Source organism: Euprymna scolopes, chromosome 46, assembly GCF_053919585.1.
Source record: "Euprymna scolopes isolate OS-2025 chromosome 46, ASM5391958v1, whole genome shotgun sequence".
Taxonomy (NCBI): Eukaryota; Metazoa; Mollusca; class Cephalopoda; order Sepiida; family Sepiolidae; genus Euprymna; species Euprymna scolopes.
The window spans coordinates 101,201,349-101,225,297 of NC_136527.1; the positions used below are offsets into that span (position 1 = coordinate 101,201,349).

General features: G+C 36.9%; 1 protein-coding gene across 1 annotated transcript in view; it reads right to left on the reverse strand.

Moving 5' to 3' along the window:
* LOC145271203 (TLC domain-containing protein 2-like) overlaps positions 1 to 23,949 on the reverse strand; it is a 133,327-nt gene that overhangs the window by 23,543 nt on the left and 85,835 nt on the right. The window contains exon 2 of the mRNA XM_080126768.1: positions 9,876 to 9,958. Within this exon, the coding sequence (XP_079982894.1) occupies positions 9,876 to 9,958 (83 nt within the window). The remainder of the gene's footprint in view (positions 1 to 9,875; positions 9,959 to 23,949) is intronic.

Below are 23,949 nucleotides of genomic sequence, written 5' to 3' on the forward strand. Positions count from 1 at the left end.
TGAGACTCAAATGTTGCCCGGGATTGAATGATAAGCAATGAAGGTTTCACACTCCCATATTTTTATTGCCACCAAAACCAGTGAAATCGACCATTTCTCAATCAAATCGATTTATTCCCTGTTCCAATCGCAGACGGTCAGACCCACCTCCATGCACTGGAAGGAAGCTTTACATACCTTCCTGCAGTGACGTATTATAGTTTACATTGCACTGTAGAGAACCTACTGTTGATTTTATAAAAATATTTTTTATATTTTTATTATTTTTTTTAATTTTTCTTCCTTTGAAGATTGTAATGCTGGGTATGAGGCAACCAAACCAGCTGCCAGCATTGCCCTGTTTTTTACTGAAACCAACCGAGAGCTCTTTTTAGTATTCTCGTTGTTCCCTTAAGTGCAATTGTCTGGATCTCTTTTGCACTTGGTTCACCAGGGATATTAGTTAGGTAGAACTTCAGGTTCTTCTTCTCCATAAGCCCTGTGGCATCTATGATAACTGGTATGATTGAAATCTCCCTAAGATTCCAGTTTCTTTTCATATCATACATGAAACCTTGATACTTGGTCTGTTTCTCCCTTTCAGCTCTGTTCAAGCCTCCATCATTAGGGACACTGACTTCAACCAAGGTTACTACTCTCTCCGACTTATTCCATATAACTATGTCAGGTTTCACAATGGCTTGCATTAAAGTTTTAAAAAAATTTAAAAATCAAGTATCGTAGTTGACTTGTGCTCTAAACAGAAACAGCCATTGCGAAGTACCCCTGTCATTTCAAATAACATACTGTTGATTTTATATGCTGGACCTTTCTGCTTGTGCGGTGATAAAATTTCGAATGCGCTTGTGATGTTAGACTTAGTGATATATATATATATATATGTATATATAGAAGATTATCAATATAGATTTAAAACATTCCGATATAAAACGTATCTGTGTGAAATTCCAAAAACGTCAACCCAACCATTAAGGAGTCCATAGGGAACCACTCACACACAAAGTTGCTTTTATATGATAGATTTTCGAGAAATGAGCAGACATTTTCTTTCCACATAAAACAGATGTTTGTACGTGCGCAAGTGTGTGTGATATATTTTTTTCTTACTGCAGACTGAATTTTAGACATGCTCTCGACCAAAGTGGAACACTGAAGAGGCGACACTATTCCATTCGCTTTGCAAAGTTTCCCACAGTTTGTCATTGTCCTCAAAAGTTCTTCAAGCCAATGCACGGGATATTATGGATCAAATATTCTTGATTAGGTTTAAATCAGTGATTTGACCTGGCCAAAATACCACGTCAATTGAATTAGAAAACCATTTTTTTTGTGACTTTAGCAGTGTGTGCAGGGGCATTATCATGTTGAAAAATAATGTTCTGGGATATTCCCAGCTTCTGGATACTTAGTAACAATCCTGTTTCTAATATTCGAATTTATTCCTTTGCATTGATTGACTTCTAACATCTAATAAGTTCCCCAACTCCTGCTGCAGTAAAAGTTCCCCATACCATTATCCCTCCATTCCCGTGTTTAACTGTCGTTTTTATGCAACTTGGTGAAAATCTTTCTCCAGTTCTTCGATTGCACCGTTTGGGAGCATCATTAACAAAACCTTGATTCCATCTAACCAGAAAACATTCCTGAACCAGTTTGTACCTTTATTGCCATAACCTGAAAAAAATCTTTCTATCATTGATGTTCTTCTCAGATAAAAATGGCTTCTTTGCACGCGTTTTAGAAGAACATCCCATTTCTTTCATTCGTCTAGATATTGTATATCTAAAAAGAGAATTTCCAGCCCGTTTTGAATTCTTTGCTATGGTCAACATAAGTTTCGTTTCGATCCTTCAAAACAGTTAATGTAAGCCTGTGGTCGTCCTCCAAAGTGAATGCTCTAGGGTGACCAGACCCAGATTTCCCTTTTATCAAGCGTTCGACTACGAACCTTTGACCAGTTCGCTTCACTACAGAAAAAGAGGTTTTCATTTTTCTTTTCTTAAAATATCAAAAATCTGCTAGTAAGTCATTTTGGAATGCCTTAATCCTGCAATTCAGTTTTTTATATCCTCGCCAAGATGCGGTCTTACCATTTTTAGGATAAATTTTTCCACTTATTATTATGCGCTATAATAATAATGATCTGCAAAATATAAATTTTCAGTTAAAATTAATAAAAATTAATGGAAAAATCGATTTCTTCCTTCTTTCACTCTTGGTCCATCAAAAAGGCGTGAGTGTTTTGGGTGGGGGTTCTCGCATCAGTTAAATTTCAGGAAAAATTTTTGCATACTTTATAATATCTCACATATGCGAACGGAAACCATAAAAGGAAATAATTACAAGAAACCTTCTCTACCACCAATAGCAACGACTCATTATCTGAAAGTATATCTTTTAAACTCCTCAGCCTAACGTTCACAGGAAACATGAGTTGGAACAATTACATTGAGAGCATTGCCAGGACCGTTGCAAAGAAGGTAGGCTCCCTCTACCGTGCTAGAAAGCTACTAGCTCATCGAAAGCAAAGTGGATCGCTTGGCTTTCTGGCCGGGACCTCCAGAAAGGCAATGAGCTTTGATCAATGCCCAAAAGTATCCTGTACCTCTATAAGGCCACCAGTCGCCCATGTATGGAGTATTGTTGCCATATTTGGGCTGGTGCATCTGCCACTAGTCTCTTGCTCCTAGACAAGGTTTAAAAGAGAGTCGCCAACCTGATAGGTATGAACTGTCATCTAAGCTTCAGCCTCTGTCTATATAAAAGGCAAAAGGTGGCGCGCACGTTTTTTTTTTATGTCCATGAAAGGATTTTTTCGGGAGGGGGGGGTTGTCTCAACCACATTAGTATTTTTTTTAGAACTTTTTATATTCTCCCTAGATTATAATATCTACGATTTGTGAACAGACATCCTCTCTACATTTATTTTTATCGACTTTTATAAAATTCCCACTATTTCGTCGTTCGCGGCGTGTGTTCGTCTTCTTTGTATAAATAAAGCGAAACTCATCGAAAGCAAAGTAGATGGCCTGGCTTTCTGGCCAGGACCTCCAGAAAGGCAATGAGCTTTGATCAATGTTGGGGAAACCCTAAGGTAGGTTCTCTCTACCATGCTAGAAAGCTACTAATGCCCGAAAGTATTCTGTACCTCTATAAGGCCACCAGTCGCCCATGTATGGAGTATTGTTGTCATATTTGGGCTGGTGCATCTGCCACTAGTCTCTCGCTCCTAGACAAGGTTAAAAAAAGAGTCGCCAATCTGATAGGTCCTGAACTGTCATCTAAGCTCTGTCCCATCGATGAAACGTTGCATCCCTCTGCCTGTTCTACAAGTATTTTAATGGTGAATGCTCTGACGAACTGCAAGCACTTTGCCCCCACGACGTGACGTGAACACCCTCGACAAACCTATGTATGGAGTATTGTTGTCATATTTGGGCTGATGCATCTGCTACTAGTCTCTAGCTCCTAGACAAGGTTCAAAAGAACCTACTTAATAAGCAAAGGCCGTTAAAATTATAAATTTAAACTCCCCCCTCCTCTCCTTACCCCCTCCCCTTTTTATTTTCTTTACCATCCTCTCTCCACCTCCCTATATCCATATATCTCCACCCACGCCTACCTGAATCTGCTACCCCCCCCCACACACACACAATACAATCTAATGTATCTTAACCCTCAAAACTGAAATATTGTAAATATCCGTCTCCCCCCCCTTATCTCCTACCTCAACCCCACCCTTTTTCCCCTTTTTCTTTTCTCTTTCGTATTTCTTCTAAAACACGTCTTCCTAATACTAACAACCACTTCGGTAAAGTCTGACGAGGCTGTTAGATCGTAAACATGGTCCAACATCCGAAACATATGTAACCAAACAGATAAAACAGTAATAAAAAAATAAAACACATATTTGCTCTGCAATAGTATTGAGCACTCTTTAGGTTTTACTAATTACCAGTTTTACCATATATATATATGGTAGCAAAAGTACCCGTCGTTGACTGGGTTCAAAAACAGCCTACAGAAAATGGACTCTGATTTATGAAAGTATGATAAGTTATGAAAAGGAAGGGTTGTAAAAGATAGCTTCGAATTTGGGGGTATCAAAACCAAAGCAAAATATGATGAAAGTAAAAATAAAATAGATAAACCCCATAATTTATTATACCATACCTGTTCACACTGAAACACTTATCACAATATTCTGTGGATTTATATTAAAAAATCTTGTTAAACTTTGTGACATATTTCCATTCTATGGAGGTCAGGTGCGAACGAACACCCCATAATTTTATTATACCATATTTCTTCAAACTGAAAAATAATTATCAAAGTATACTTACGCAGATAAATATGAAAAGTCTTTATTAAAGTTTGTGCCTATTTCCATTCTATGGAGGCAAGGCGCGAATGCAGACCCCACAATTTTATTATACCATCCCTATTTAAGTTAAAACATACTTATCAAAGTATTATTATGTACATTTATATCAAAAACACTTGTAAACTTTTTTTTTAAATTTTTTATTTCCATACTTTGTGGACCAGGCGCGAACGCAGACCCCACAATTTTTATGAACCACTGTTTTAAAAAAAATGATTACATATAATGATAGATGTATCGAGACACAGGAATGATTACATATAATGATAGATGCCAGATCAAACATACCCATCTTCTATCATTATATGTAATAAGTTTTTTAAAATAGTCAATCATACAGGAGCCTATTCGTGATCAGACGCACACACAAACACATTCAGTTTTATATATATATATATATATATATATATATATATATATAAATTTATATACATATTAGTAATTTATAAAATATATATGGCGATTAAGCCTACACTGAATATTCGGCGTTTCATCCACTAGGACTCCTCAGGCTTATGCGCATAGGCCTGAGGAGTCCTAGAGTGGATGAAACGCAGAATATTCAGTGTGGCTTAATCGGCATATATATTTTATAAATTACTAACTAGCTCTACCTATGTATTGAGCACTTTTGAAGTAAATACTTAAAGTTTACGCATAAATCTATACTTTCATATATTAATTTTATGTGAGTAAATTAAGTAGTTATATGTGTGTGTGTGTGTTAAACAAGAAATCACGCAGTTTTAGGGAAGTATATGCCAAGGAAAGAAAATGATACAAAGTAGTCCATTTCAACCTGTTTTTTCAAACTTGTGAAAAAAAAAAAAAAAAAGTTTACAAATCAATAAATTTACACTCGGCTGAACATGATCCACAAGGACAACACATGCACGGTTCAACGACGCCAAACAAATAATTCATTGCAATATTTAATAACACTTCAGTTATCCTTCACCTACATATTTATATATTTTTTCAAGTTTGACATTGTTTTTTTTCTGACATTAAACGCTTCGTTTGTTTTTGTTTTTGACAATAAACACGGTTTTCAAATCATACAGGCAATTACATGCAAGTACAATTAGCAGTTGTGTGTGTGTGTGTGTGTGTGTGTGTGTGTGCGCGCGCGCACGCGCGTGTGCGCGCGTGTGTGTGTGCGTGTGTGTGTTTATTTTTGTGTTATTTATTTTTGTTTTATTGGTTTTTTGGGGGTTTTTTTCCCAATTATTTTTATTGTTTTTTTTTTGGGGGGGGGTATATAGGAGTCGCCACTTATCAAGGCCCGGAAGCCACTCGAAGATAAGAGTCATAGAGTGTAAAGTAGTCAATGTGATAATATCGTAGTAATCGTTAGTGAAATAGAAATTTGGTAAATTGGATTACTTAAGGGGGCGGTTCATCAAGAATTTGTTTATGTTGGACTTGAAGACAACCAACTTGCAGTCAGCTGGGAAGAGTTGACTCCTAACAAGGCACAGGTCAACTTTGATGTAAAGGGATAGTATTTGGGACTAAATCTGTTATATATTGGTATCATTGAGTTCTTCTGGGGTTATCATCGAGGGGCAGCATTTAAATCATTGAGGGGTACCAAATTGAGCTTTCGTTACATTTGAATATGTTATATAGAGTTCTTCATTTCGGGGCACTTTTTACGTTTGGGTGTATACACTGTATAACATCAAAGATTCCGTGTGCGTATGATTGTCTCTAATATAAATGGTTGTTTGTTTGATTATCATAAAGGGAATCGTGTCTGTGACATGTAATTTCTGAACCTACCTCTGCTTCTTCAAAACGGACCACCTGGAAATTTCTCATCCTGGAGGGAGACTTGATACCTGTTTGACGAAGATTTATCACTCCAAGACGATGAATCGGTTTTATAGTTTTTTATTTCACTTTCCCCAGAGGTCCTGCAGCAGGTGGAAGTGAAATCTGCTTGTGTGGGTTCTTCTTCACACACGTCAGCATTCGTCTCCCCCCTCCCCAGTTAAGAGGGGGAGAACGTCCGTCTTCTTCAAAGCTCAAATCAAATCTCCAGATCTAGCCAACCACGTCACACATACGTAATTTGGTCAGCTGACCTTCGGTTCTGGTAAACGTGTCTACCTTCACGTTTACTCTCCTCTCTCTCTCTCTCTCTCTCTCTCTCTCTCTCTCTGTAACAAATCTACAGGGAATCAGCAACATGTCTGTTAACATTACATATAAACTTCGGCATGTCAGTACAGTCAGGAAAGCAGGGAGAGAATTCCAAAGTTTGAGAAATTATTAGAGTATAAGCCTTTCTAGAGGGATTTCAAGAGTGTGGGGGTGAGATTTTGCTGCTTGTCAGAGGATTCCTTAGCCTTTTTGGCTAGGATCAAAGTGTAGTATCTGTTCTGATACTTCATTTCGCCTTTTCTGACCTAGATTGAGTCAATTTAAAAAAAAATTTTTTTCCCCTGTCCAGAGAGCCCCTATCTGGGGAGCTGGATTTTTCCCTCACATTAAAAACCGACCTTGTGTCTAACTCTGCCCTCGTGGGGAGGCAAGTAAACAGGCACAAGAGTTTTTCTTTCTTGTGGTCTCTTAGTCTTACCAGATTCCGGAACAAGAATTCGTTTAGTTTGGTGGAGTATCCAGCTTCGCGTCGTTATTTGACGCAACACCATTTGGAGAAAGTCAGAAATGAAATCTTATTTGGGCTGCGAATAAAATGTGATTGTGAATATTTACAGGATTCACTTGTAGGGACAAATGTCCTCATGTCAGGTTGAATTTGTTTATATTAGACTTGAAAGTTGAGCACTTGCCATGAAAATAACGATACATCAGAGACAAACTCACAACATCTCTTCTGTGAGATAGAGGTTGCAGGGAAGAGAAAAGGACATTTACGAGGCTACAAAGTCTATTCTGAACTCTGTCAAGGCAGGATAAGTCCCTTCTAGCAGCTCCTGCCCAGATGTGGCAACAGTACTCCATCCTTGGACGTACCTGGCTTTTATATTGGTAGAGAATTGCATCAGTAGTGAGATATTTACTGGAGTGGTAGAATGATCTCACTATTTTTCCAGCAACCTTGGCAACGAGTTTGATGTACGTGTTCCATTTCAGATCAGGAGTAATGGTCAAGCCCAGAAGCTTGTCAAAACATGAGGCCCATCTCATTTAAATAGGCCTAAAGTAGCAATTCGTCTTACAGGTTCTAGGATATATCCTACTAGCGGGATTGTCCGGTTGTTTGGAGGTGTGTGTGTGTGTGTGGGGGGGGGTAAAGTAAAGACTAAGCGAAGTAGTACCCCCCCACACCTCCAAACAACCGGACAATCCCGCTAGTAGGATATATCCTAGAACCTGTAAGACGAATTGCTACTTTAGGCCTATTTAAATGAGATGGGCTGGGGCCACTCTGTATATAATGACAGGGCTGCTTTAAAGCTCAAGCCCCCCCCCCCTCGGTGAGAAGCAATAAGTTGTGTTCTTGTGGACATGTCCATACAGACGTGTTCAGCTTTCAAAAATGAAGTTACTCATAACCAAAAAACGTGTTATATATATATACACACAATTAAACTTTGTATTCAATTCTTTGCTTGACTTGTTTTGTTTGTTTTAGGGCATATCAACCCTTTCCAGGTTATTTAATGCCGAATCCAAAGATTTTGAAAAAAAATTTTTTTAATAGAATATTTTTTTTGTTTTCAAGTCGTAATCTATTTAACCCATAGTTGGAACCCTAACAGGTGCTACCACTCCGGGTCAGAGTGGACCTGGGAGCAATGGCAATTAAAGGGTGGCTCCACACTCCCCATGGCCTGCAAGGTGGGGCCTCACCACTGGATATAGTTTAAGGTCATATCCAGAACCTTCTTTGCTTGAATTGAATAAAAAAAAAAAAAAAAACATTTTTATTTTCCAACGCTAAAATAGGATATTACTGTGATATTCATTTTCAGCATATTCATATATCGAGATTTGACCATGAGTAAAAAATAATTTTTTTTAACCTTTTTTTGCAACAAAATTAAATTGATTAAATTTTACTTTCCTTTTAAATTACACTTTGCTAGCATATATCCATAGTGCTCGTCTGAGCTCCAATCTATGGTCCACCCCCTCGCTAAACTTTCGCGAAAAACACTCGTTTAGCCAACACCACTATCACTAATTTCCCACACTATTTATCTGTACCTAAACCTAAACTCCATGAACAAAGCTTCTTCCATGAGAAGTGTTCGTCTGAGCCCCAATCTCTGCCCCCCCCCCGCGAATCTTTCACAAAAAAACACCCGTCTAGCTGAAACCGCTGTCAATAATTTTTCCCATTCTTTCTCAGTACCCAAATCAAAACGTAGATTCCATGAACAAAGCTTCTTTCTTAGAACTGCACGCCTGCGGAACTCTCTTCCAATTGCCTGCTTTCCGTATGACTACAATATGGTTGTCTTCAAGTCTAATGTAAATAAGTTCTTGATGAGCCGTTCCATGTAAGTTATCAAATTTACCGAATTCTATACTTCTATGATTTTTTTTGTGTATTGATATTCATATTGAAAACCCTTCTGTTTCTTTAAAAAGAAAATACAACTTTGTTATATATAGATCGTGGAATTGCATTCATCTTCAAAGGATCTAGCTAATTTGCATATTCTTTTAAGCATTCCTTTTGATTATTTACCCCAAATCCTTTTTTTTTTTTTTTTTTGACGGGAATATTCACTGGTCACGTGAGAGAGATGGCCACAAAATGGGTGTTCAATTTAGTAGAATGTTATTATTGAAAACTCATCCCCAAAAAGTCATTTTTTTTTTTTTTCAATTTGAAATCGATGAAATTGATGTAAAAAAAAAAAAAATAAATAAATAAAAAAATAAATAAAAAAATAAAAAAAAAATTAAAAAAAAAAATTAAAATAAATTAAAAAAATAAATAAATAAAAAAATAAATAAATAAATAAAAAAATAAATAAATAAAAAAATAAATAAAAAAATAAATAAATAAAAAAATAAATAAATAAAAAAATAAATAAATAAAAAAATAAATAAATAAAAAATAAATAAATAAAAAATAAATAAATAAAAAAAATAAATAAATAAAAAAATAAATAAATAAAAAAAATAAATAAATAAAAAAAATAAAAAAAATAAATAAAATAAATAAAATAAATAAATAAAATAAATAAATAAAAAAATAAATAAATAAAAAAAATAAATAAATAAATAAAAAAATAAATAAATAAATAAAAAAATAAATAAATAAATAAAAAAATAAATAAATAAAAAAAATAAATAAAAAAATAATGAACAAAAAATTTAAATTATTGAATTTAGAGGTGGGATAATCTCATAAACGTCTGGCTTATTTTCTTACTAAGGCCAGACTATCCTACTATTTTATCCTTCTTTCCCAACGAAAGTCATAGTCCCAGAAAAATTTGAATACACAAGCGTGCAGTCTGCACTGCTAACCATCTGACGTACAAATTTTTTTGTAACTTACCCATAGCAAAGGCGACTACACCATGCGACAAAGGCGTGTGGGTTGAGATCATGTCTTCAGCCAGCTTTGGTGTCCAATAGAAACTGAAAAAAAAAAAATAAATAAAAAATAAAAAAAAAAATATTTACATGCCTTCAATAAGTATAGGCATTTAAAATTATTGTAGACTCTTGAAAATTCAGGATATTATTACTAGGGCTATGAGAACAGCATATTCTTTTCCTTGTTTTGATTCTCAGGTATATATCCATTCATATTGTTATACTGGCCTTCCTTGAACAGAGGAATTTACACCAATTAGCACTATAAATAGCGCTAGTAATTCCAACACCGGTGAGAGAGATGCGACTGCACTTTAACTGCTAGCCGAGTGCCCAGCAGATATACACGCTTTCCTATCTTTGTACATTATTGTTAATACACTTGTTTCTTAACCGAACCTCGACTTGATTGTTATTATTTTCACTGTAGTTCCACGACACAACAGATATCTTATATTTTTATACAGAGTGATGTGGTTCTCGATGGTTAATTGTGTCGAACTCTATCAGATATACACTCGAGAGTCAAAACAATGAAAAGAATATGCTGTTGTCATAGCCCTAGTTATTACTATACATCTTATGAGATGACTAACCAATTTTTACTCCTGATCTTAAATGGAACACATACATTAAATCCGTTGCCAAGGCCACTGGAAAAATGGTGGGATCTTTCTATCGACCCAGTAGATATCTCACTGCTGATGCAATTCTCTATCTATATAAGAGCCAGGTACGTCCAAGGATGGAATACCGTTGCCACATATGGGCAGGAGCTGCTAGAAGGGACTTATCCTGCCTTGTCCTTTTCTCTTCCCTGAAACGTCTTTCTCACAGAGGAGATGTTGCGAGCTTGTCTCTGCTTTATCGTTATTTTCATGGCAAGTGCTCGGCTGAGCTCCATTCTATGGTTCCCCCTCCTCGCCAAACTTTCACAAGAAACAGTGAAACACTATCACTAGTTTCCCTCACTCTTTATCTGTGCCTAAACCTAAACGTAGATTCCATGGGCAAAGCTTCTTTCTTAGAATTGCACGTCTATGGAATTGTCTTCCGTTTTTCTGCTTTCCAGCTGATTACAATATAGTTGTCTTCAAGTCGAACGTAAATAAGTTTTTGATGAGCCTTTCCATATAAGTTAATAAATTTACCGAATTTCCATTACTAATGGTTACTATATTGTCCAATTTCTACTGTACACTCTTTAACCCTTAGACTCGAGTGGCCTCTTGGCCTTGATAATGTGGTGATGCCTTTGTAAAAAAAGGAAAAGAAAAAAAAGAGGGCTGACGTTGCAGGAGATTAAATCAAGATCAAAACGATTTTTACAAAATTTGGCACTTCTACACTATCAGAACGAAATTTCAGAAATCGTAAAACCGAATCTCACACGAAAACAATGGTATCTACGTATTCCTCGTATTTTTAAGATGATTATATCCAAAAATTATGAAAATCGATAAGGTAGAAAATTATTTATTAAAGAAAATTAAAAAATAGAATTTGTTGAAAACGATCGTAAGACACGGGAGCGTTGAAAAGGGAGGTAATTTTCCGTTTTGATTCAAACAAACATCTTTAGTTATTTAAACGAAACATACACATTTAAATCATGATTTTCTATAGTTCAGATGGGTGCAGTAAATAAACTTTCAACTCGAAATGAAATTTTTGCCAGAGATTATAGTTATAGGTAAAAATATTAGAAACACTTCAAACATTTGAGAAGGCACTTAAGTTAACGGTAACATAAGTGCATAAGCACCAAGGTTGTTTTTGTTTTGTTTGTTAGTTAAATCCGGTTAAAAAACAATAGTAAAAATAAAAAATAATCCGAAAACCGCAAAGTTCAAGCCAAATTGAAATTTTTATTTGTTACGTTTTAATAAAAAAATAATTATTAAAGCAAAAACAGTCGTGTTTTCGTCAAGTAAGTTTTTTTTTTTTTTTTTTTTTTTATTCAAGAAAATAAAAGGTACTCATTTTTGTTTAGAAGTTGTCAATTTCATTTCGTTTTCCGGTACGCTCGATCTGACTTTTTGATCACCCGTCTGGTCGGTCATATTAGATATTCATCGTTAGTTATTTAGACGAGACATACACATTTAAATCATGATTTTCTCTAGTTCAACTGGGTGCAGTAAATAAACTTTTAACTCGAAATGACCCCTAATGTACTAATGTATAACATAAGACACAGAAAAGACACATTTATAACGCGTACACAGATTTATTTTCTCGTATAACCACAATACGCTCTCAAGTGATTTTTACCCTGTGAGAGGGGGGGGGGGAAATTCACCGTAAATAATCAGCAGTCGTGAAATAGTAACCATCCACCCTCGTCATTGCAAATAATAGTTTTTGTATTCTCAACAGACTCCTACCCCCCCCCCCCCCGCGATAAAGGGCCAAGCAGGATTTAAATGGTCACAGCTCAACACAAAATGTCACTACTCAAAGCATTCCGTATGAAAATTTTTGTTATTTTCATCTTGGCGCTTCTCGTGAGGGTGTAGGCGGGGAGGTCGACTAAAGTGAGGTTTTCCTTCTTCGCTCTTTTACGCTCCTTCGCCTCCGCTCAGGTCAGTTCGGGCGTCATTGACCTAATTTAGAAAGAAAGAAAGAAAGAGACGGGCAGATGTGGGGGTGAGGCGGGTAGAGGACATAGTAAAATGAGAGGGGAAATCTTATCTGTCGCCGTTTTGGAGAACTTGGAAGGTATTTTGGGAACAGGAAGCTTGCCCCCCCCCATCCCCCAATTACACAGACGCACACACGTCAAAAAGTGTGTGTGTCCAGGCAAAAGTTTTCAATGGTTAATTTACCAAAGCAATCGACCTACTTATAACTGTCTTCGCCCTGGCGCGTGATCCGTCGCCGATTCATAATTTCTATTGTTAACAATTTTAATTCTTTGGAACGAAAGTCTATAACAAGAAAAGGTCGCACAGGTCAAAACCGACGACGGCGGGGACGGCCACACCAAAACCGACGACGGCGGGGACGGCCACACCAAAACCGACGACGGCGGGGACGGCCACACCAAAACCGACGACGGCCACACCAAAACCGACGACGGCGGGGACGGCCACACCAAAACCGACGACGGCGGAGACGGCCACACCAAAACCGACGACGGCGGAGACGGGCACACCAAAACCGACGACGGCGGAGACGGGCACACCAAAACCGACGACGGCGGAGACGGGCACACCAAAACCGACGACGGCGGAGACGGGCACATCAAAACCGACGACGGAGGGGACGGGCACATCAAAACCGACGACGGCGGAGACGGCCACACTAAAACCGACGACGGGCAAACCTAATCGATCACAAGAAGAATTGAGAAAAAGCTAATCGAAGTACAAAACCGATCGATAACAATCTACTAGAAGGAATGGTATTTTGGGTTTGTTGTGTACAGTTTCGAAAAAGTGGTCAAAAAAACAAATATATAAATAAATAACAAATAACTGTTACCAAAGGCAAGATAAGTTACTCTTCTACCTATCTGGAAAAGTTTTTAGTGGTTTTACTCACTTTAAAACGTGTAATCGGTTCGAAAATCATACAATGTTTATCGATATATTTTGAAAAAGAAAAATGGCGGCGTGCTCGCTATTGAACACGGTAAGTTTGGGAAAATAAGTTCAAACAAACAAATTATACAAAATACTGTTGGAAACCCACCGAATATATGTCCGTCTATGTCATAGTAATATATATTGAGCGAGTTTCTAACAGTATTTTGTATAATTTTTTTTTTATACTCATTTTCCCAAACTTACCGTTTGCAACAGCAAGCATACCGCCATTTTCATTTTTCGAATACATCGGTAAACACTATGTTTTTTGAGCTGAATAAACATGTTACATTAAATAAAAACACTGAAAACATATCCAGTTTCGTAGAAAAGTAACTTATCTTGCCTTTGATAACATTTATTTGTTATATATTTGTTTTTTGACAACTTTTTCGAATCTATGTGTACAGTAATACAAACCCCATTTTTAAATTACTATGATAATCAGCAGCAGCTTTGCTTCCTATACTACAGCCCGTCAGCAATGACTACGATCAGCATCACTAATTACAGCAGTTCAATCAAGCCATTATCATCGATAGCACCCTTCTCCTTTAAAGTCCAACCCTTCCTCACTGTGTTAGGGGTCATAGCAACGTATTAATGTCAGAGCCGCAACCTGGCTAAAATCCAAAAAGTGTCGGTAATCAAGGGTCGCATTTAAAAAAATTTTTTTATTTTATTTTCTTATTTTGTTCTGGCTGTAGATGGGGCATCCTAATGGATGCCAGACATTCACTCACTGTCTCATACATTCCAATTGAGAGATCTTTTTAAGATCCTAACCGTGTTTTGACATTCACTCACTGTCTCATACATTCCAATTAAGAGATCTTTTTAAGATCCTAATCGTGTTTTAAGTGCAATTGTTCGAGTCTCTTGCACTTGGTTCACCGGGTATATGTGCAAGATAGTTTTCGAAATTTTTCAAAAGTCCGGCTGCTCCTATAATAATTGGAATGATGGAAGTCTTCCTAAGATTCCAGTTTCTTTTCATGTCGTATATGAGATCTAAGATCTCGGTATTTCTTTATCTTTTCCATCTCAGCATCACGATGCTGCGTTTAACTGAGCCAAGACATTTTTTTTTATATTATTTTATTTTTTACATTAAATAGATAGAAAGGGAAGCTGGGAAGAAAAAAAAAGAGAGATACAGAAAGGGAGGCGGAGGAAGAAAAAGGAAAAGAGATAGATACACAGAAAGAGTGGGGAGATAGATAGATAGATACACAGAAAGAGTGGGGAGATAGATAGATAGATACACAGAAAGAGTGGGGAGATAGATAGATAGATACACAGAAAGAGTGGGGAGATAGATAGATAGATACACAGAAAGAGTGGGGAGATAGATAGATAGATACACAGAAAGAGTGGGGAGATAGATAGATAGATACACAGAAAGAGTGGGGAGATAGATAGATAGATACACAGAAAGAGTGGGGAGATAGATAGATAGATACACAGAAAGAGTGGGGAGATAGATAGATAGATACACAGAAAGAGTGGGGAGATAGATAGACAGATACACAGAAAGAGTGGGGAGATAGATAGATAGATACACAGAAAGAGTGGGGAGATAGATAGATAGATAGATATTCAGAAAGAGTGGGGAGATAGATAGATAGATACACAGAAAGAGTGGGGAGATAGATAGATACACAGAAAGAGTGGGGAGATAGATAGATAGATAGATACACAGAAAGAGTGGGGAGATAGATAGATAGATAGATACACAGAAAGAGTGGGGAGATAGATAGATAGATAGATAGATAGATACACAGAAAGAGTGGGGAGATAGATAGATAGATACACAGAAAGAGTGGGGAGATAGATAGATAGATACACAGAAAGAGTGGGGAGATAGATAGATACACAGAAAGAGTGGGGAGATAGATAGATACACAGAAAGAGTGGGGAGATAGATAGATACACAGAAAGAGTGGGGAGATAGATAGATACACAGAAAGAGTGGGGAGATAGATAGATACACAGAAAGAGTGGGGAGATAGATAGATACACAGAAAGAGTGGGGAGATAGATAGATACACAGAAAGAGTGGGGAGATAGATAGATGGATACACAGAAAGAGTGGGGAGATAGATAAATAGATACACAGAAAGAGTGGGGAGATAGATAAATAGATACACAGAAAGAGTGGGGAGATAGATAAATAGATACACAGAAAGAGTGGGGAGATAGATAGATAGATAGATAGATACACAGAAAGAGTGGGGAGATAGATAGATAGATACACAGAAAGAGTGGGGAGATAGATAGATAGATACACAGAAAGAGTGGGGAGATAGATAGATAGATAGATACACAGAAAGAGTGGGGAGATAGATACACAGAAAGAAGGAGTAGGAGGAAAGAGATACAGAGAGGAAATGGGGAGGGGGCAAAGAAAAAGAAATAGATACAGAAAAGGGGGGGGTGAAAGGAGAAAAGGGAAAAGAGATAGGTAGATAGATATAAACAAGGGAAGATGAGGAAGAGAAGAAAGAGATAGAGATAAATACAAAGGAGGGAAGGAGATAAGAATAAGAAAGTAGGAGGAGGAGGAGGGGTAGGAAGAAAAAGGGAAGAAATAAATACAGGGAAGGAGTGGGAGAAGAAAGATCAATATATTATTGAGTGGGGGGGGGTTGCAAGAGAAAAAGAAAAGAAATGGATGTCGAGATGGGGAGAGGGTGAGGAAAGAAGAGGAATACAGAGAGGATGGAGGGAAGAAAAAAAAGGAGGGAAGATAAATAAGGCTGCACGATGATGCATGATGGTCTTCTCATGAAAATCAGATCCCATTGTATTAATGGACGAATACTTAAAATAATCAAATACTTTTTAAATAAGAGAAGAATCCCGGTTGTCCTCCATTATCGCACGTCTAAACAATATGATATAAATGCGGGTGTACCTCGGGGGGGGGGGTCGATCATTGGACCTTTATTTCTTTTGTTACTCTATTTTTATTACATTTTCACCCCAAACAAGACACAGTGCCACTTTGATGTAAGGGTCTACTATCAGGGACATAAATTGCAGGGATACTATGTAGGGAGTTGAGCAGCAAGATATCTGTTCACATTACACTTGAACTTCTGCATGTCAGTACAGTTGGGGAAGCAGGAACCCGGAAGGGAATTTCAAAGTCTAACCGTTCTGGGGGAGGAAACTATTAGAGCAGAAGGCTTTCTGACATCTGGGGATTTCTACTGTGTAGGGGTGGGACTTTGCTGTTTGTCGGGTTTGAGATATGAAAAGAAACTGGAATGTTAAGATTTCCAACATTTCAATATTACTCCAATTATAATTATAGGAGCAGCTGGACTCATGAAAAAATTTTTTTTTTTTAAACTATTTGACAAATATACCCAGTAAACAAAGTGCAAGAGAGGTGCGTCTGCTTCGGCATATGGCAAGCGAAGATGTGTTTGGTGTGGAACCGCAGATAAAGAGTGAAAATGGCAACGTTTTTGCGCCATTCCTTTGCGTGTTTTTGGACAAACTTCCCAGACTTTACATATAGCCACTGAGTTCTGAGAATCTCCCTGTAACAGACCTTCAGTCAAGGAGGACGTCATGCAGATCAGATGGATTCAATCTTTATTGTCAAGATTTGGTAATAATTGGAGCATATGGTCAGTTTTAAGGGTGTCAATGAGTTTGGCGGAAATTTACAGACAAGCCTTTTATTCCAATAGTTTCTTCTCCAGAACTGCGGGTCTTTGGAACTCCCTTCCGGGATTCTGCTTTCCCAACTGCACTAATATGCAGAAGTTCAAGTGTAATGTTAACAAACATCTTTCTACTCATTTCCCTTCATAATGACCCTGCTAATTAAGTCCCTGATAGTAGCCCCCTGCTTCAAAGTGCCACTGTGCCTTGTTTGGGGTGAAAATTGAATTAAAAAAAAAAAAAAGAAAAAAGTTAGGGACGGTTTACAGTTTTGGGGTTCAGAGTCAACGACCGTTCGAAGTTTGATATAGTTGAAAGTCAGGAGTTGGACCAGATCAAGATAGCTTCAGTGGGGGACCATAGATTGAAGCTCAGACGAGCACCTTCTATGAAAATAATGATAAAGCAGAGACAGGCTTGCAACGTCTCTTCTCTGGGAAAGAGGTTGCAGGGAAGAGAAATGAATGCTACACGGCACATCTAGAGAATAAAACATTTTAAAGACCCCTACATATGCACGCTATGTCGAGGACATCTTTATTTCAGTAGAAAATAAATATACAAATTAGAAAACTTAAAAAAAACAAGTGAAACATGTATGGTCCCCCGTGAGTGCACAGTTAACAACGCATAAAAAAAAAAATGATTAAGTTCAGCATTTGCCCCCCTCTCCCATTTAGCCCAAAAAGTCCCCAGGGGACGTCAAATCCTGGTGAAAATGAATGGTGCAGTTTTAGACCTTAACATATGTACATTTGAGTTCTGCACCATGCAAAAAAAAAAAAAAAAAAGAAATGACTAAGTCCATCATTTGCTTCCCCCCTCAGTTAGCCCCAAAGTCTCCAAACCCTTAACATATTTAAATTTGAGTTCAGCACCATGCAAAACTGCTAAATAGACTTACACAGAAAATTTTGGACAAATATGTTAAAATAATCCAAAAAAATGGAGTGTTTTTATCAGCCCTAAAAGAGCCCCTGGGGCACACCCAAGAGTTATCGCAAAGTATAGACAAACAAAATTATATAGAAATCAGTTACAACTTTTTCAGAAAGTTTTATAAAACTCCAAGGCATGAAATTTATTTATTTTTTTTTTTAATAAGCACAAGTGTCAATTTTAGCCATTTTAACCCGAAAGATACCCCTAGGGGAACGGGGGGGGGGGCAACCGGAATTTTCCCGGAAAATCCGTTCTGTTACTTTTTTTTTTTTACTCATATCATGTTTAATGTTTGTGCAAAATTTCAAAAAATTCCAAGGCGTAGTTATTGAGAAAAGTGCGGGCAGACGAACGGACAAGGGTGAATTTGTAGGTCCACCCTCCTTTTGTCGGGGGGAGGGGGGTCGGGGCGGTCAATAAAAACGAAGGAGAAAACGAGTCCATTCTTGTTTCTCTGATTTGAAAGAAGCAAAATTACTTCTTTATGTCATGCAAGCTTTATATTTGTATTTTATTTTTATTTTTTGCCTACTTCCGATTACGTAAAGATTAAGAAAAAAAAAAAAAAAAAAAAGTCCCATTTCCGTGCGTGCTCACTTAATTGAAGTATAAGGCCACAGATTTTGATCGAACCATCCAGCGAATCAAGCCGAGGAGATTTCCATAGAAACGGTTGTCGCTGAATGACCCTTGCAGCGAATAGAGATTTCATTCAAATCAGATTCGGGGAGTTAAAAAAAAAAAAAAAAAAAAAAAAAAAGAAAAAGAAAAAAAAGAAAAAAAGAAAAAAAAAAAGAAAAAAAATAAAAAAGAAAAAAGAAAAAAAATAAAAAAAAGAAAAAGAAAAGAAAAAAATTAAAAAAGAAAAAGAAAAAAAAAGAAAAGAAAAAAAGAAAAGAAAAAAAGAAAAAGAAAAAAAAGAAAGAAAAAAAAAGAAAAAAAAGAAAAAAAGAAAAAAAGAAAAAAAGAAAAAAAAGAAAAAAAGAAAAAAAAGAAAAAAAAGAAAAAAAAAAATCTTATCGGACATGTTTGGACGAATAAAACAATATGGCGGTTCTTCATTATAATAATATACAGGGTGACCCCCCCCCCCAAAAAAAACGGGGCCCCAACTCTAATTAGATCCCGTTTCTTAGTGTTTTATCCGAATGAAATGAAACTTTGGTCATAACTAGTTTATTATATTCAAAACATCACATTAAAACACTAGGGTCTTTGGCCTTTTTTTCTCCGTTCTACAGCATATGTTCTAGATGGCCTCCATTTAGCTTCTTTTTTTTTGTAGGGGGGGGGGTCACCTGGTAATAGCAAAATTCGAAAATCGAAATTTTGAATTTCAATGAAAACTAATGGTATCTATTTAATTGCCATGTTGGATTTAGTAACATATCCAAACACTACGAAAAACGATGAATTGTTATATATTTGATTTTTTTTTCACCATTTTTTCGAATCTCTAAATCTCTAAATTGTAACATGAATATGAAGAATTAAATTGGGTTTGTATTACTGTACACAAAAAACGACCCTGGTGTCTAACTCTGTCCCGTGGGGAGGCATAGTAAATAGGTACACATAGATTCGAAAAAGTTGTCAAAAAAACAAATATATAACAAATAAATGTTATCAAAGGCAAGATAAGTTACTTTTCTACCAAACTGGGTATATTTTTTGTGTTTTTATTCAATGTAACATGTTTATTCAGCTCGAAAAACATGCAGTGTTTACCGATGTATTGGAAAATTCAAGATGGCGCCCGACACTCTCTTTTAACATGGTAAGTTTGGGAAAAGATGTTATAAATAATAAACTAGACAAAATACTATTAAAAAAACACCGAATATATGTCAACTTATGTCACGGTAACATATAATGAGCGAATTTCTAATAGTATTTTGTCTAGTTTATTATTTATAACATCTTTTCCTGAACTTACCGTGTTAAAGAGAGTGTCGGGCGCCATTTTGAATTTTTTAATACATCGGTAAACACTGCATGTTTTTCGAGCTGAATAAACATGTTATATTGAATAAAAACACAAAAAATATATCCAGTTAGGTAGAAAAGTAACTTATCTTGCCTTTGATAACATTTATTTGTTATATATTTGTTTTTTGACAACTTTTTCGAATCTATGTGTACAGTAATACAAACCCATTAAATTGTTAATGAAAATAGTTTTCGGAATAAAATTACAGCTGCTACTTGGCCTTTCGGTCAAGATCAAAGTGGAGTTTTTTTTGTTTTTTTTTACACGTCAATAAAAAATGTTTTAAAAATTGGGAGTTAAGTAGGACGTCCCCCAGTACGAAAGGGTGAATGCGGTATTATGGTGAAAGAACATACTAGCTGGGAGAAACTTTTGATTTTATTTAGTTCTAGAGTGACAAGGATGACCAACGACCCCCACAATCCCCCCTTTTGAGTTGGCCATGTGCCTAAGTTTTTGGTTCATTGTTGATTTTCACTGTATTGTTATTTTTTATTTTTTTTTTTTTTACAAGGAGGTCACCACTTATCAAAGCCCGGAGGCCACTCAGGGATAAGGGTTATTGTAAGTACAGTACTTAGTGTGGATATTTAAAGTGTCTACCTAAGGAGGCGGTTCATCAGAAATTTGTTTACGTTGGACTTGAAGATATCCAGGTTGTAGTCAGGAGGGAAGCAAGCAGACGGAACAGAGTTCCACTGGCGTGCTGTTCTAAGAAAGAAGCTTTGTTCATGCAATCTACGTTTTGATTTAGGCATAGATAAAGAGTGGGGAAAGTTTTTGACAGTGGATTCAGCTAGATGGGTGTTTTTTGTAAAGGATTGGCGAGGGGGATCAGAGATTGGAGTTCAGCCGAGCACCTGCCATGGAAATAACGATAAAACAAAGAGGCTCGCAACATCTCTTCTGTGGGAGAGAGGTTGCAGGGAAGAGAAAAGGACATCCCCCACTAAGCCACAAAGTCTATTTTGTACTCTGTCAAGGAAGATATGCTGTTTTTAGCAGCTCCTGCTCAGATATGGCAGCAGTATTCCATCCTTGGACGTACTTGACTTTTATATAGATAGAGAATTGCATCAGTAGTGAGATATCTTCTTTTTAATTGATGCCAGATGGGGATCAGAGCGTTGATGATGTAAAGATAGGAGTTTGGTTTTTAGATGCATTAAAGGTAACCAGCCACGTCTTCTCTCACTGAACCACTCGTTCGAGATCAGAGGAGAGAGAATCAGAGTGAGCTTTGTCATTTACGGCCTTTGATGTGTTGCCGTAGATGGTCGTGTCATCAGCATAGATGTCAACGAATGATTTAAGTATGTGTTTAGGGAAATCGTTGATGTAGATCAGGATGGACCCTTGAGGGACTCCAGCATTAATACTTGCAGGCCTCTGCTTTTTGTCCATCAACCACTACTCTTATGAGCCTATCAGAGAGAAATGATTTAATGATAGAGAATATTTCCAGTTATACCGTAGCTGGAGATCTTGTAAGTAGGCCTTTATGCCATACCTTGTCAAAGGCTTTTGATATGTCAAGAGCAATTGCCTTGGAAAGGAAGTCTTTGTCAAGAGATTCACTAATCCTATGAGATAACAGTTAGCACATCTGCAGTAGATCTTGCAGAACGGAAACGATATTGCGTGTCACTAAGAAGGTTATTTCTGCTGAGGTGGTTGACTATTTCTCTAATATGGATTCAAACAACTTACTCAGGACACACAGGAGACTTATTGGTCTGTAGATGACTTATCACCTGAGTTCTTAAATACAGGGCATACTGATGAGGTTTTCCAGGGTGTTGGAAAGCACTTCTCCTTAAGGCAACGTTTAAACAGTTTCGTAAGTATGGGAGCAAGTTCTGGTTGAAGCTTTTTTAACACTATAATTGGGATGCCGTCAGGGCCAGTAGCTTTACTGGAATCAAGGTTCTTGATTAGCTTCGCGACCTCATGCACAGATATTTGTATGTTACCTAGCGTGTTCTGTGTTATAGGAGGAAATATGAGGAGTTGATGGTCTTCGTCGCATAGGGTAGAATTAGCTGCAAAGTTCTTTGCAAATAGTTTGGCCTTGTCTGTAGCTGACGAGATGACCTCTGGTCCATTGATAATGGTTGGGATAGAACGCACACTTCTGTTCAGGATCCTATATGTTATTTGCCAAAACTGGTGGGAACCAAGCCGCTGATCAGCTACCTTGGATTTAACAGACTGGGCATATAGCTCTCTTGCATTTTTTTATTATTCTTTTACAGTGGTTGCTGGCGTTCCTGAAAGCAGCTTTAGTCTCAGTGCATCTATTACGTTGGTAGTTATGGAAAAAGTGATTTCTGTGCACAATGGCAGCAGCACATTCTGGGGAAAACCATGGCTGGCTGTTAGGTTTTTGTTGGAATATTTTAGATGGTATGAATCGGTCTATGCCTACAATTAACTATTCGGTCAGGTCTGATACTATAGAGGACACATCCTTTTTAAAAATGGAATGCAGAAGTAGATCAGATAAATGTACGGAAGCTATCCCAGTCAGCCATGGAGTATCGGTATACAGTACGGTGGAGGGGTACGTCGTACATGAATAAAGGATTTAATATCTCAAAGTGTAGTATCTGTTCTTCGGGTGCTGCACTTTCATTTCTTGTTCTCTTTCGGTGAAGGAGCAGTCCTTCATAACTGAGACAATTTTTTCCGTTAAAAAACGATTCTGGTGTCTAACTGTCCCATGGGGAGGGATTGTAAATGAACCTATAAATAAAATAAAGTCAGGGGGAAGTAACTACAATCTGTCTTGTTACAATATATGGCAGATTCATCTCTATATAAATAAAATGAACTCATTTTTTCCCGTCTGATTTTGACATTAATAGGATTAAAAATCAAGATATTTCATGCAAATATAATATGCACAAACGGCAGAACAATATCTGAGGTGTGTTATAGGCTTATTATTTCTCAAATTCCTCGATAATCTTAGATTTCTATACTTTTTCTGCTGAGAAGTCACGGCCAAAATCGGTTAAGATCAATGGAAGTGGTAAAATATTTTCTCTCTAATAAATTCCTCCTCCCCCTGCCACCACTTAACACCGTTTGGGGATCGTTCACAAGGAACAGTTAAGAGAACACCGGTTTGGCTTCGTAGTTCTTTCATGTGAAGTTATTTAAAATCACTAAACTAAGCTGCAGCGCTCTGTGGCGTAGTGGTTAGCATGCTGGACAATTCACATTATATTTTCACGTTCACGCCGACCTACCGTAGTCGTTTTTTTTTTCCTAAACAACTGGAATGGGACTTTTCTTGGTGGCCGAACTGTTAACGTTGCAGATGGTTTTTTTTTTTTCATATTTTATTTTCCTACTTTTACTCATGACTCCGGGTTTGATCCTTCCTACTTATTTACCATAACATTTTTTAAAACTTCCCCCCGTCCCGGAAACAAACACTCGGGCAACGCCGGGTACCCCCGCTAGTTGATTAATAAAATGATGGAAATACTTCATGCAATATTCCAATAATATTCATCTAATTACGACACGAAAACTAAGCAGACAACATTGTTTTTAGTTGAAATTAACATTAGTTTTTTTTTGTTTTTTTTTAGTAATTGTCTCTGTTTTTCTTGTTTTCATTTTTAATTCAATACTCGGCACTTCTGCATGTCAGTGATATATTAGCAAAAGAGACGAGTTATCGACCATTATTCTTCAAAAGAGAAATGACGTCTAGTGGCCATTATGTGAACCTCAAATATAAAATATTTACGCTAATGCAAAAATATATATATAAAAGCCAAGTACGTCCAAGGATGGAATACTGCTGCCATATCTGGGCA